This window comes from Pristiophorus japonicus, chromosome 18 (assembly GCF_044704955.1).
Source record: "Pristiophorus japonicus isolate sPriJap1 chromosome 18, sPriJap1.hap1, whole genome shotgun sequence".
In the NCBI taxonomy this organism is placed as follows: Eukaryota; Metazoa; Chordata; class Chondrichthyes; family Pristiophoridae; genus Pristiophorus; species Pristiophorus japonicus.
The window spans coordinates 86124706-86140035 of record NC_091994.1 but is presented as its reverse complement, the minus strand read 5'-3'; the positions used below and the strand labels follow the sequence as shown (position 1 = coordinate 86140035).

The 15330-nt window shown below is 48.0% G+C and overlaps 1 protein-coding gene across 3 annotated transcripts in view; it reads right to left on the bottom strand.

Annotated features, from left to right (window-relative positions):
- Window positions 1–15330, bottom strand: part of LOC139228817 (kazrin-like) — a 387245-nt gene that overhangs the window by 296776 nt on the left and 75139 nt on the right. For all 3 annotated transcript variants that reach the window (XM_070860217.1, XM_070860221.1, XM_070860218.1), the window contains exon 2: window positions 6852–6896. In XM_070860217.1, coding sequence (XP_070716318.1) covers window positions 6852–6896 — 45 coding nt within the window. The remainder of the gene's footprint in view (window positions 1–6851; window positions 6897–15330) is intronic.

The window sequence follows — 15330 nt, the reverse complement described above, 5'->3', positions numbered from 1 at the left end:
CTATGTAGTTTGATTTGTTTTAGATTTAAGACCCTAGTTTCAAATTGAACTAAATCACTTTCAAACTTAATATAAAATTCTATCATATTATGGCCACTCTTCCCTAAAGGCCCCTTTACTACAAGGTTATTAAGGCGATGCATGAGTTAAAGTCAAAATAAAATTGCAGGTCGGACACAGGGCTGACAGGTGGTATCACAGGGTGGGGCACAAGGAGGGATATTGAAGGCCTGCGTCAGTTCTCAAATAATGTCTCAGTGTTGTAAAACAGACCAAGTTTGAAATATTCTATGGGTCAGTAGATGGCCTCACACCACACTCTGACCATCGGTGGCATACAAGTGTACCATTACATCCTTATCTCTTCATGCCAAGGAGTTTCACTAGAAGCTCCATTCATCACAGTACATCCTGAATGTTCTGTGCTTGAGAGAAGCAAGTTTGCCAACAAAGTCGGACTGACAGTAACAGGCTACTCTCTCTGTGGACTCTTTGACAAATGTTTTGGATATCCAACATTTAGTCGTCATCTGTGAAAAAAGAAACTGTGAGAATGTGTCTGTGCCCCAAGGACCTAGCCGGCCAACATGACGTATTGACATTCCACTGGGGAACATCAAAAGCATCTATCACCGCAGCCGAGGCATGTGATCCATTTCATCCCGTCACACTGATGGGTCCATTAGATGAGTCCTGGGAATATGGAGAGCTTCCTCTACATTGCCGAAATGTGACTGAGATTAAATTGTAACGAGCTGAAGCTTCTCCAGAGCAGAAATCAAGCATATTCTCAAGGGCATCATTCACCAAAGCAGAGCAACAAGACAGGGAATCAGAATAAATGGCCTTCGAAAATCAGCACGGTCAGATATCCAACTGCACTGCATGCTTCAAATAAATATGATTGGGTGTAGATTACCACAATTCTTGGCCGTCCTTCAGTATCTCGTCCAGGTGGCCATTCTCCATGAGCAAGCTTAGACAGCGTGTTGGCAGGCAGTATGCGCATGTGGATCAATACAGGTGCCCTCAACATTGTCCCCACCAGACACCCACCAGATAATGATCAGGAGTGGAAATCCTGTCTGATTTTCCAGTTCCCTTGCATTGAGTTCAATTGTAACACATCTCTCGTGGCCCCAGCTAAGATCAGCTCACCCAGCACAGACTAAGAATGGAATTTGAGACCCTCGGTATAGTTCAGAAGCACATCACTCAATGCTTTACCCACTAAGATGTCAGGGGAACTATGACCTTGATTGTTGGTCTTCAGGGGCCATTTTAACTTCCTTGAGGCAGTTTTGAATAAGATACACCATTTACTGAGTGATGTAGGGCTGTGTGTTTGTGGTGAGGATAACAATGCTGGAAAAGGCTGATTTCTGCCAGCATTAAGAACAGGTATAGTTGTTCTGTCACAATACAGGGTGAACTTTGCTTTGCTCAGCAATGTAGGGCCACCTGACTCACTCCCATTTTCAAATATAGTTTCCAAAATATTGCTACACAGAGATTGTTTGCTGCAGCCAGACTTTCTATTGCTCCATAGTTCCAGGACCAACCACACCAAATGGATGAACATTAATTGTGTAAAGTGTCAATGATCAAGGAGAAGTTTAGTGACAGGTTGTGTACAGCCAGCTGAATGGAAAGTATTATGTATTTAACCCCTTGCAACCTGTATTACACTACCATCAGACGGCCTACCTATTGGAGTCCCAAGGGATCCCAGCATTCCTTGGGAGCACGGTATATAAGCAGGCCACCCACGAGGTACCTGCACTCTGGAGTCTTATTAAAGGAGCTAAGGTCACACTTGTTCATTGTACACAGTACTCAGTTTCATCCTTTATTATGAACGCATCAGAAAGTTACACCAAAGGAAGAAGAGTCACGTGGGTGGGCGGGGCGGGGGGGAAAACGGAACCAAACAGGGGGTCCGCGTGGAAACAGAGTGTGAGTCAAATGGCTCTAACCTGGGGTAGGAGGAGGGTGGGGGGGTGGGGGAGGGAAGAGACATAACATAAAAGAGAGAAAGAGAGGAAAGCAAGAGAAGAAAAGGAGACAGAGAAAAACAAACAGAAAGTGTGAGGGAGAGAAAAAGAAAAGAAAGACTTGCATTTATGTAGCGCCTTTCACGACCTCAAGATATCCCAAAGCGCTTTACAGCCAATGAAGTATTTTTGGAGTGTAGTCGCTGTTGCAATGTAAGGAAATGCAGCAGCCAATTTGCGCACAGCAAGCTCCCACAATGTGATAATGACCAGATAATCTGTTTTTGTCATGGTGATTGAGGGATAAATATTGTCCAGGACACCATGGATAACATCCCTGCTCTTCTTTGAAATATCGGCATGAGATCTTTTACATCCACCTGAGAGAGGAGACCGGACCTCGGTTTAACGTCTCATCCAAAAGACAGCACCTGCAATAGCACAGCACTCCCTCAGCACTGCCTGGACTTTTGTGCTCAAGTCCCTGGAGTGGGACTTGAACCCACAACTTTCCTGACTCCAAGGCGAGAGTGCTACCCACTGAGCTACAACTGACATCTGCAATAGAGAGCTTTCCCCTAGTAGACTTCTGTGGTAATGCAATTACTGATGTTAATAAAAAAGATCACGTGACAAGGTCACATGATGGCAGGTTTTCTGTGTTGGAGCCATCTTGTTGAGTGTGCTTGCTCGTGATGTTGTAAGAATATATCACAACATCTATTAAGAAAGAGAAAGAGAGAGAGAAAAAGAAATAAAGGATTAGAGAGATGAGGGAGTGATGGTGACTGCATCCATTGACAATAAGAACTCAGACAAAAGATAGGGAGCGAGTAGTTTACAAGATGAACTATGAACAAAGAAAAAAAATCAAGAAGCAAACAGTTGAAGGATGTGCAGATGGAGAGACAGGCGCCCCTCAGGCTCAGTGCTCGTTGGTTATGAATAATTTTGACATGAGGCTGGGGCTTGGTTTAGTACTGTTACATCGATGACAGCTGTAACAGTCAGGCTCCGGGAAAATTGAAGGATTTCTAGACGCGCTGGCTATGAAATGGGTGGCACAGGGGAAATTGAAGAAATTGATTTCCACAACCCACATTCAGACAGTGATATGCAAACTGCAGCTCTTAAAGAACAACACATCAATTATCAAAATGAAAAAGCATTAAGCACATCGCATGCTGACACAGATACTTTGCACTCCTCAAACTCGCATCCAACCAGCCACCAGGTTCCTTTGGCAGGCTCCCCACACTGCTGTCGAAAGGCCCATCGAGAATGAACGCTGCCTTCACAAGACATTCCATTTATTTATCCCTCATTCATCTTTTATGCTCAAGCTTTTCTTAAAAGCAAACTGCTGCTCGTGGGATTCTGGACAAGACAGGCTCTGGCTCGAGTTCTGGGAGATGTGCTGAGTTGGCTTAGCTTGGGGCAAGGAAGGGGTCAGCCGCATGATTGGGTGCAATTTCCATTCCTGATCCGGTGTCCCCGACAGGAAATGTGTGAGGAAAGGATTCGGCTTGACCGTGATGCCACCCACAGTTGAACGACCCGTTGACACTCGTTGTCCTGGGTTAGATACAGTAGGACTGCCAGAGCCCATGTGTGACCAAACCATAGCCGAGAGTCAGCAGGAGGGGGAAACTGGGAGGAAATGAAAATTATCATCATCATAAGTAGTCCCTCGAAATCGAGGAAGACTTGCTTCCTCTCTAAAAGTGAGTTCTTAGGTGACTGAACAGTCCAATACGGGAATTACAGTCTCTGTCACAGGTGGAACAGACAGTGGTCGAAGGAAAGGGTGGATGGGGCAGGTTTGCCGCACGCTCCTTCCGCTGCCTGCGCTTGGTTTCTGCATGCTCTCGGCGACGAGACTCGAGGTGCTCAGCGCCCTCCCAGATGCTCTTCCTCCACTTAGGGCGGTCTTTGGCCAGGGACTCCCAGGTTTTGGTGGGGATGTTGTACTTTATCAAGGAGGCTTTGAGGGTGTCCTTGAAATGTTTCCTCTGGGGCTCGCTTGCCGTGTAGGAGTTCAGAGTAGAGCGCTTGCTTTTGGAGTCTCGTGTCGGGCATGTGAGCAATGTGGCCTGCCCAACGGAGCTGGTCGAGCGTGGTCAGTGCTTCGATGCTGGGGATGTTGGCCTGGTCGAGAACACTGATGGTGCGTCTGTCCTCCCAGGGGATTTGCAGGATCTTGCGGAGACATCGATGGTAGTATTTCTCCAGCGATTTGAGGTGTCTACTGCATATGGTGCACGTCTCTAAGCCATGCAGGAGGGCGGGTGTCACTACAGCCCTGTAGAATGAAAATACTGCCTTCTTGTAACAGAGAAGAGGGTGACGAATGGGCTAATTCCGTGATGCTGTGCTCTCAGCAAGGAGCAGCACTCCAGGGGTCACACTCCGGGGAATCCCAGAAGCAGTAGATCATAGAATTACCCCAAACAAGACGTGGAAAACACACCTGGTGGTTCAATCAGTTTATCCAGTGATGGCTGAGCCACACAGAGTGGGAAGGGCCTAGGATTGATCCCCGGTATACGTCAGTTCAGCTGGGGGTGCAGTGGGCATCATCTGGTCCTGGAGCAGGAAGGTGTCAGGTGGTTCAGTGGGTAGCACTCTCACCTGCTGAGTCAGAAGGTTGTGGGTTCAAGTCCCACTCCAGGGACTTGAGCACAAAATCTAGCTGATACTCCAGTGCAGTGCTGAGGAGGTGCTGCACTACCAGAAGTGCTGTCTTCTGGCTAGGACATCTGCTCTCTCAGGTGTATGTAAAAGATCCTGTGGCACTATTTCAAAGAAGAGCAGGAGAGTTATCCCCAATGTCCTGGCCAATAATTTATTCCCATAATCAACATCACTAAAGCAGATTATCTGGTCATTATCACATTGCTGTTTGTAGGAGCTTGCTGTGCGCAAATTGGCTGCCACGTTTCCTACATTAAAACAGTGACTGTACTTCATTGGCTGGAAAATGCTTTAGGACGTCCTGAGATCGTGAAAGGCATTAAATAAATGCAAGTCTTTTTTTCTTTACGGCGGAGGACTCAACTATAGTTTCTGCTTCTGATCCCACTTGGAAAGTCTACATGTAGACATCAGAATAGGATGTTAAATGGCCCGGGATACAATGTTTCCTCTCTCCCTTTCTTGAGACCCACCATGGGTGGGGCAGAGTTACAGCAGGACGAGATTTGCGCCTGTCATTTTGACACTCACCGTAGGGCAAGCATATATACCTGATTTACACCCCTCTACCTCCTTAACCCAGGGATATAGGGGACAACTATAACACCCCAACTGGGGATGGAACCCAGCATCTTCCTGGTCTGTGTCACTCATCAGGCGACATTTTCATATTTCTCATTGGCGAGATGGAATTCGCCGCACCACCAGATCATAAAACTGGGCTGGATTAGAAGAAGAATGGGAGCATCTGGATATTCCCGTGGAATAGAGCCGAAATTCGTCAGTCTCACAGGAGCTGGATCCTGATCTTCACTTGATGAAAACACATCACTCAGTCTTCTTGAAAAAGCTAAGAAAGCTTTGATATGCGAGATCAATGGGGCTGCTGCAGCGTGCACAGCAGGTAGGCACACACTGCTTCCCTGTTTCTTTCATTTAATGTTCACTGTTGTCATAGAGACATTAGATTAAGATTTGCTGCCAGTGCCAATTTTGCCCCGAGCAGCTTTGCACATTACCAAGTTGGACTGGGAAAAAAAAGGACTTAATATTTAATCATAACTTCCCGTTATACAGTGAGTATAAGAGGAGGAGAGGCGTTGAGAGCAGGCACTCCAATTACAAGTGTAGATCTTGGCTGGGATTCTTCTCTTCAGGGCAGAGTTACAACAGAACAAGACTTGGGCCTGTCCCTTTAAATCGGCCCCAAACCCAGCTCATATCCTGGGGTGGTGGTCGACACAGATGCACAGATGTCCTGGCGGGATTCCCACTACTAAGAGGGAACTACTGCAGCACCACAAGGGGAACCAGAAAGGGGCAGAAGCACCCCAAAGATGGCATCAAGGTTCCCACTGAAGTCCTAGGCTGAGGCCTTCATCTGCTCAGTGTTGAGTTCAAACTGGAGGGAGAGGATGCTACTGCAAGGCCCTCTCCCTCCACTGGACAAATCTGGGCCTTTACCTCCACATTATGGGGCTGACTGCCATCTGCATCTGGCCCTGGGAAGCAGCAGGAAGTGGAGCAAATCCTTCAGGGACCTTCTGAGATCCTGAAGAGATAACATTGGCTGGAAACAGCGAGACCCTAAAGAGGTGGCTGTGTGCAAATTGGCTGCCACGTTTCCTACATTACAACAATAACTACAGTAAAGTGCTTTGGGATGTACTGAGGTTGTGAAAAGCGCTATATAAATGCGCTATATAAATGCAAGTCTTTCTTTTTTTTGTACTGCCCCATAAATGGCCATAGAGGCAATTGTGTACCAGTCCCGTTCTATGAAATTTCCCACAACCTGTTAGGGTCAAATTATAGAGACCTCTGGGCCATTGTGTACCAGCCTCGTTCTATCAAACTTCCCGCAACCTGTAAGGGTCAAATTATAGAGACCTCTCGGCCATTTGCAAATCACTGCCCCTCTGAAATGGTTCCGATTCCCAGCGCCACGAGCCCTGATATATGACAGAACTTGCCCTTCATGAACACCCTGTAATATAAAGGGTGCTGGCGGGGTAAAAGAGTTAGCAGGTGTGCGGTAAAGCTGGAGGGAACAAGCCCAAACATCCCGAACGGGTTTCCACACAGCACCTCGCGACGGAGAGTCAGACACGGCACAACCTGCTGACCACCAGGAAGCTCTGGCTGCCAAACAACTGACTGTACCTGTTACGTGATGCTGCAGCTCTTCAGATCGAACGTCGCAATCATCTGAAACAGAAAAGCAAAATCATTAATAGAGTGTTACACAAAATAAACACCGTACCTGGGATTGAGCAACAGGCTGGGGTGAGTTTTATTCTCACAGTTTCGGATAGAAGCTGGATTGCAGTGTATAAACTCACCACACACACACACACTTATCGCACCCCCCCCCCCGTCCCCCAACGCTCATCAAGCAGTCAGGAGGACCCCAGCCCCGCGACATTCTTGCCTGTCTGAGGCACCGACGTATTAACCGAGACCCCTGTCTGCCCCTCAGGTGGACGTAAAAGATCTCATGCCACTATTTCGAAAAAGAGCAGTGGAGTTATGCCCGGTGTCCTGGCCAATATTTATCCCTCAATCAACATAACGAAAACAGATTATCTGGTCATTATCACATTGCTGTTTGTGGGAGCTTGCTGTGCGCAAATTGGCTGCCGTGTTTCCTACATTACAACAATGACTACACTCCAAAAGTACATCATTGGCTGTAAAGCGCTTTAAGACGTCCAGTGGTCATGAAAGGCGCTATATAAATCCAAGTCTTTCTTTCTTTCAGGTATTCTACACGACACAGCTGGGAAGTGCTGCTTATGGCTCAGATGGCAAATGCATCAACCTGGTGCAGCCATATATATACAGCACAGAAACAGGCCATTCGGCCCAACCAGTCCTTGCCAGAAACAGACCAGGTCAGTCCCAGGTTCACTCTCTCGACCATGCTTAGTTGGCAGGTCTTGTCCCAGGTGTTGGTGACAGTGCTTTCATTGGTTTTAACCACTTTGGGTTTGGATTGAGCGGGGGCAACACTTTACAGGTAAGAACAGAAAGAAAGACTGTGAAGGTGCACCGTGCTCCTGATTATATGGAGCCCCACAGACATCACAGGGCAGGCTCCATTCTCCGCCCCTCTCCCAGTTTACATCACATTACTAAAACCAGCTCCCTTTTCCTCACCGCTTTGTGGGTTTACAATGCGGTCAGTGCCCGGGAGATGGACTTGTTCACATGATGGAGTGCAGCTGTCGCAGGAAGATCTGGTGTCTGCAGCCGAGGATGTAAAAGTGGCCAGTCACGGCCCCAGAGAATGGTGCAGCCATCCTGACACCACTCTCCGACAGGAACCAGAGAGCAAGGCTGACAATTCAGCTCCACTGCAGAGATTAGCAAACGGTGGATTGAAGGGGAGGCTCAATTTACCGATGCAATGAGAGTTAGTACTGTTTACCCTGGGTCTGACAGGTGAAAGTTGTCCCAACACCATTAAATAGTCATCGATCGCAGAACCAGACCCTCATCATTACCCTCTCGCAAACACTCCGCACCCCTTGCCGTCACCCTCTCATGGATTTCAGCCTCCCACTGTGTGTGTCCGATACACCCCACACCCCTTACAGCAACTCCCCGATACTCCCCACACAGCAACTCCGATACACCCCACACCCCTTACAGCAACTCCCTGATACTCCCCACACAGCAACTCCGATACACCCCAAACCCCTTACAGCAACTCTCCGATACACCCCACATCCCTTACAGCAACTCAATACACCTCACACCCCTTACAGCAACTCCCCGATACTCTCCACATCCCTTACAGCAACTCAATACACCTCACACCCCTTACAGCAACTCCCTGATACTCCCCACATCCCTTACAGCAACTCAATACACCTCACACCCCTTACAGCAACAACCTGATACTCTCCACATCCCTTACAGCAACTCAATACACCTCACACCCCTTACAGCAACTCCCTGATACTCTCCACATCCCTTACAGCAACTCAATACACCTCACACCCCTTACAGCAACTCCCTGATACTCCCCACATCCCTTACAGCAACTCAATACACCTCACACCCCTTACAGCAACAACCTGATACTCTCCACATCCCTTACAGCAACTCAATACACCTCACACCCCTTACAGCAACAACCTGATACACCCCACACCCCTTACGGCAACAACCTGATACACCCCACACCCCTTACTGCGACTCAATACGCCCCACACCCCTTACACCAACTCCCCGATACACCCCATACCCCTTACAGCAACTCGATACGCTTCACACAGCAACTCCCCGATACGCCCCACACCCCTTATAGCAACTCCCCGATACACCCCACACCACACCCCTTACATTTGCTGGACAGATATTCATATAAAGATCGCATGTGATCCTTTTTAGGCTCAATAAAAAGGAGACGAATTCAAAAATATTCAATATATAATTTTGCAGCTGGAGAGGTCATTCAGTCCTGTGTTGGCTCTCTGAAAGAGCTACCCACTTACAGCCACTGACTTGTCCTCTCCACATATCAGGAATTCTGCTTCCGCCACTGCGACTGTTAAAACATTCCAAATCCAAACAACCCTGTGTGTAATCTTTTTAAAATCTTCCTTTGTGCTTTTCAATTTATTGATGATCTTCAATTTATTTTAAACGTTTATTGGGTTGAGGAAAAAGAGCAGGCTGAGTCCGAGCCTCATTTACCACATTTAATCAGGGTAAAAAGTCAGAAATAAAGAGAGAAACAGAGACATTGCACCCTCACTCAGTGGGAGAATGAGCCGCATGTTGGGGTCCTGAGCCAGACTCAGCCTTCTCAATCTGTTTGGAGTTAGCAGTTTTTAGCCTAAACAGGAGTCGGGGCGCTGGAATTGTCTTCATCACCCCTGGGTTAGAGAGGAGAAGAATAAAAAAAGAGGGTTCTCACTCCTGATCGGCGTGACCCGTGTCCTCTGCCGAAAGATCAGCCATGATCTTATTGAATGGCGGAGCAGGCTCAAGTGGCCATATGGCCTACTCCTGCTCCTATTTCTGATGTTCTTAAAGTGCACACGCATTAGACGAGGACAAGGCTGCGATGCCCTCCATGGTCAAATAGCACTGCTGACACTCACTGTTGAGGATGACCTATTATGAGTCACTGCCTTCAGGAGGTGGGGAGAGGGAGCGGGAGAGGGAGAGGGAGAGAGAGAGAGAGAGAGAGAGCGAGTGAGAGAGAGGTGGACGCTCTCCACTGGAACAAGCCCAGATAATTTAGGAGCAAGCTGGATTGCACGTGACTCGACAGACCAGTGTCTGCATTCCTGGCCTCTCACTCCCAGGCTTTTTAAACTGCCTGTCTCTCACGCACACCATGTGTTCTGAGGTACGGCCAGTTCACTCTACATTACCTACAGTTTTCTTCGTAAAGTCACCCATATGCAGAATTGATAAATGACACATTCCAATGAAATGCATTTTACGGTTCAAAAATTTCCCAAGTCAGTAAATATTTCACTTCACTGAATAAGACTGCAATGCAAAGGTTTACTGCCGTACAAACACTCGGCTTTGTGGCATTTAGTTACCGATATATTCCTCAGGCAGTTTTTTAAATAAAAGCTGCGGCTTTCTGCCAACTTGTGGTGCTGCCGTCTGGTGACTTTGTAAGCTGTCCCAAGACAAAAGCAATTTAAAACCGAGACTGGTTTGTTCCTTGAAATATAACTAGCTTGTATGAAGGGAGACTCTAACAAAGATTACTGCTGGCAGACCGACCTATTCTGTGCTGATCGACCACCAGCCAAACTATTCCCTCAGGCCTCGGTTTAGCATCTCCGGGAAGGCCTCGTTGCCGTGGCTGCGGAAACTCTTCACCACATCTTCAGAGAGAGGAGTGATGGATAATACCCAGTTATTACAAAATTAACTTAAAAATAAAACCACAGCTGAGACACATCCCAGTGTGGTTCAAATACTGGGGCCGCCTCTAAGAGTAATGTAAACGCCTGGCGCCAGTGACTCCGCCACTTCCACCAGTGCCCGTGCCGCCTTGTTTACTTTGCCGTGTTGCCCTGACCTTGGTGCTGCCTTCGACAACAAAGTGAAATCTCCTTCCCTTTTCTGCAGGTTCCAAAATGTCGGACCACCTCTGGCAGAGTAACCAGATGAGGAAAATAAATGATTAGAAAAAAAATGGTGCCAGAGTGAATTCTCTTCTGTATAGCCCGGTACCACGCTGGGAGGTGCATTCACCCACCGAGCCATTTGAGAGGGGTTCAGTAAAGATTCTAATGAACTAATCGATCTTCCACACCCCTGCTCCATCGACTCTCCAATTCACACCTGAAAATATTCCCCAATGATCTGGATTTTACTAAATCAACATAAGCGAGATTCATGCCGTGGCTCACTCTCACAGACCGTGCGACCCGTTTCCGTGAGAGTGAGTCACGACATGAATCTCGGCCTGTAGTGCACGAGCAGACAATCGACGGGAGTGTGGCCCGAGTTGCTGCACGTGTACAAAGTACTGATGCCATGAGGCCCAAAACGCCCAAGGCTTGCGCAATGGTGGCGATACAGGAATCGCGCTGCCAGCAGAATTGGATATTTTCTGGGGCTCAGATAAACCAGCGGCAACATGAAGGGTCCAGTGAAAAAAAGGATCTTCGTTGCAGGCACCCGTAACTAGTCTGCTTGTAGTTTATCTTATGTTTTGCTGCTGGCTGCACAAGAAATGTGCGGGATGAGTGCAAAATAAAAAAAACAGCTAAAGCTTTGAAACTATTTCAAAGCAGGACAACACTTGGGGGTGGGAGGAGATACTCTGAATAACCTCTGCTCTGCAAATGTGGGTTCAACCATATAGACAAAGCCCATGGGAGCCCAGAAGGTGTCAGCCGTGGCTCATTGGGTAGCACCCTTGCCTCTGAGTCAGAGGGTTGTGGGTTCGAGTCCCACGCTAGAGTCTTGACCACAAAACCAAGGCTGACACTTCAGTGCAGTACCGAGGGAGTGTCTTTAGGATGAAGAAACTCTCAGGCGGCAGATCCCATGGCACTATTTCAAAGCAGAGCTGGGGACTTCTTCTTGGTGTCCTGTTCAATATTTATCCCTCAAACAACCTCAGAGTCGCACTAAAAATGAGTTCTCATGTGGCTGATGAGTCCAATGTGGGATCTGCAGACGGTGGCTGAAGGAACGGGTGGGTAGGGTGCTTGGGTTGCTGTGTGCTCCTTCCGCTGTTTACACTTGGCTTCAGCTTGCTCTCGGCATAGATACTCGAGCTGTTCGGCGCCTTCCCGGATGCTTTCCTCCACTTTGGGCGGCTAGGGATTCCCAGGTGTTGGTGGGGATGTTGCACTTTTTCAAGGAGGCTTTGAGGCTGTCCTTGAAGCGTTTCCTCTGCCCTATCTGGGACTCGCTTGCATGTCGGAGCTCCGAGAAGAGCGCTTGTTTTGGGAGTCTCGTGTCGGGCATGCGGACGACGTGGCCCGTCCAACGGAGCTGGGCGACTGTAGTCAGTGCTTCGAAGCTGGGGATGTTGGCCTGAGCGAGAACGCTGATGTTGGTGCGTCTAACCTGCCAATGGATTTGCAGGATCTTGTGGAGGCAGAGTTGATGGTAATTCTACAGTGCTTTGATTTAGACGAAGGAATTGAATGTAATATCTCCAAGTTTGCAGATGACACTAAGCTGGGTGGCAGTGTAGGCTGTGAGGAGGATGCTAAGAGACTGCAGGGTGACTTGGACAGGTTAGGTGAGTGGGCAAATGCATGGCAGATGCAGTATAATGTAGATGAATGTGAGGTTATCATTTTGGTGGCAAAAACAGGAAGGCAGAATATTATCTGAATGGTGACAGATTAAGAAAAGGGGAGGTGCAATGAGACCTGGGTGTCATGGTACATCAGTCACTGAAAGTTGGCATGCAGGTACAGCAGGCGGTGAAGAAGGCAAATGGCATGTTGGCCTTCATAGCGAGAGGATTTGAGTACAGGGGCAGGGACGTCTTACTGCAGTTGTACAGGGCCTTGGTGAGGCTACACCTTGAATGTTGTTAATATGTCCTTACTATACAGTACAAATGCACACGAGGCCCATACTAGAGAGAAGGTCACTCTGTGACAAGTAACCTTTATTAGCCAGCACTGAAGTGGAGAAGATGGATGGAGCTTCCCCTTTTATACCTGAAAGTCCAGGTTAGGAGTGTCTCCCACAAGTTCACCACCTAGTGGTCAGTGTTCTCACGGTGTACAACTTAGGTCAGTTTATACATGGATTACAATGACAGTTGAATACATGACATCACCTCCCCCGCAAAGTCTTATTGGGATCACAGGTTAAGTCTCTCTGGTGGTTTACGCTCCCTTGTAGAGCGCCTGAGTTGGGGCTCCGGTTGTTGGGCGCTGGCCTGAGTGTCTGCTGTTTGCGGTACCTCAGGCCTGTCCGGACTGCCCACAGTGACTGGGCTCTCCTCCACTTGGTTCCGGTGTTCGGTCACCTGTGGTGGAGTGAACTCTACATCGTGTTCTTCCTCTGCTTCTTCTATGGGGTTGCTGAACCTCCTTTTTGTTTGATCCACGTGTTTGCAGCAGATTTGTCCATTGGTAAGTTTAACTGCCAGAATCCTATTCCCCTCTTTGGCAACCACAGTGCTTGCGAGCCATTTGGGCCCTGCGGCGTAGTTGAGGACAAAGACAGGGTCATTGACATCAATACATCGCGCCCTCGCATTCCTGTCATGGTACTCACATTATGACCGGTGCCTGCTCTCAACAATTTCTTTCATGGTGGGGTGTACAAGGGATAACCTGGTTTTGAGTGTCCTTTTCATTAGCAGCTCTGCTGGTGGGACCCCTGTGAACGAGTGTGGTCGGGATCTATTGGCCAACAGGAGGCGTGATAAGCGGCTTTGTAGGGAACCCCTTTTGATTCTGAGCATCCCCTGTTTGATTATCTGCACTGCTCGTTCCGCCTGGCCGTTTGAGGCTGGCTTGAACGGTGCCGTTCTGACATGGTTGATACCATTTCCTGCCATGAAGTCCTGGAATTCAATGCTTGTAAAGCACGGGCCATTGTCGCTGACCAAGACGTTCGGTAGACCATGGCCGCCGAACATTGCCCGTAGAAACATAGAAACATAGAAAATAGATGCAGGAGTAGGCCATTCGGCCCTTCGAGCCTGCACCACCATTCAATATGATCATGGCTGATCATTCATCTCAGTACCCCTTTCCCGCTTTCTCTCCATACCCCTTGATCCCTTTAGCCGAGAGGGCTATATCTAACTCCCTCTTGAATATATCCAATGAACTGGCATCAACGATTCTCTGAGATAGGGAATTCCACAGGTTAACAACCCTCATCTCAGTCCTAAATGGCCTACCCCTTATTCTAAGACTGTGTCTCCTAGTTCTGGACTTCTCCAACATCGGGAACATTCTTCCCGCATCTAACCTGTCCCGTCCCGTCAGAATCTTATACGTTTCTACGAGATCCCCTCTCATCCTTCTAAACTCCAGTGTATAAAGGCCCAGTTGATCCAGTCTCTCCTCATATGTCAGTCCAGCCATCCCTGGAATCAGTCTGGTGAACCTTCGCTGCACTCCCTCAATAGCAAGAACATCCTTGCTCAGATTAGGAGACCAAAACTGTACACAATATTCCAGATGAGGCCTCACCAAGGCCCTGTACAATTGCAGTAAGACCTCCCTGCTCCTATACTCAAATCCCCTAGCTATGAAGGCCAACATGCCATTTGCCTTCTTCACCGCCTGCTGCACCTGCATGCCAACTTTAAATGACTGATGAACCATGACACCCAGGTCTTGTTGCACCTCCCCTTTTCCTAATCTGCCACCATTCAGATAATACTCTGCCCTCGTGTTTCTGCCACCAAAGTGGATAACCTCACATTTATCCACATTATACTGCATCTGCCATGCATTTGCCCATTCTCCCAACCTGTCCAAATCACCCTGCAGTCTCTTCACATCCTCCTCACAGCTCACACCACCACCCAGTTTAGTGTCATCTGCAAACTTGGAGATATTACACTCAATTCCTTCATCCAAATCATTAATGTATAATGTAAAGAGCTGGGGTCCCAGCACTGAGCCCTGTGGCGCTCCACTAGTCACTGCCTCCCATTCCGAAAAGGACCTGTTTATCCCGACTCTCTGCTTCCTGTTTGCCAACCAATTGTCTATCCACGCCAGTACATTACCCCCAATACCATGTGCTTTGATTTTGCACACCAATCTCTGATGTGGGACCTTGTCAAATGCCTTTTGAAAGTCCAAATACACCACATCCACTGGTTCTCCCTTGTCCACTCTACTAGTTACATCCTCAAAAAATTCCAGAAGATTTGCCAAGCATGATTTCCCTTTCACAAATCCATGCTGACTTGGACCGATCCTGTCACTGCTCTCCAAATGCACTGCTATTTCATCCTTAATAATTGACTGCAGCATTTTCCTCACTACTGATGTCAGACTAACCGGTCTATAATTACCCGTTTTCTCTCTCCCTCCTTTTTTAAAAAGTGGTGTTACATTTGCTACCCTCCAGTCCATAGGAACTGATCCAGAGTCGATAGACTGTTGGAAAATGATCACCAATGCATCCACTATTTCTAGGGCCACCTCCTTAAGTA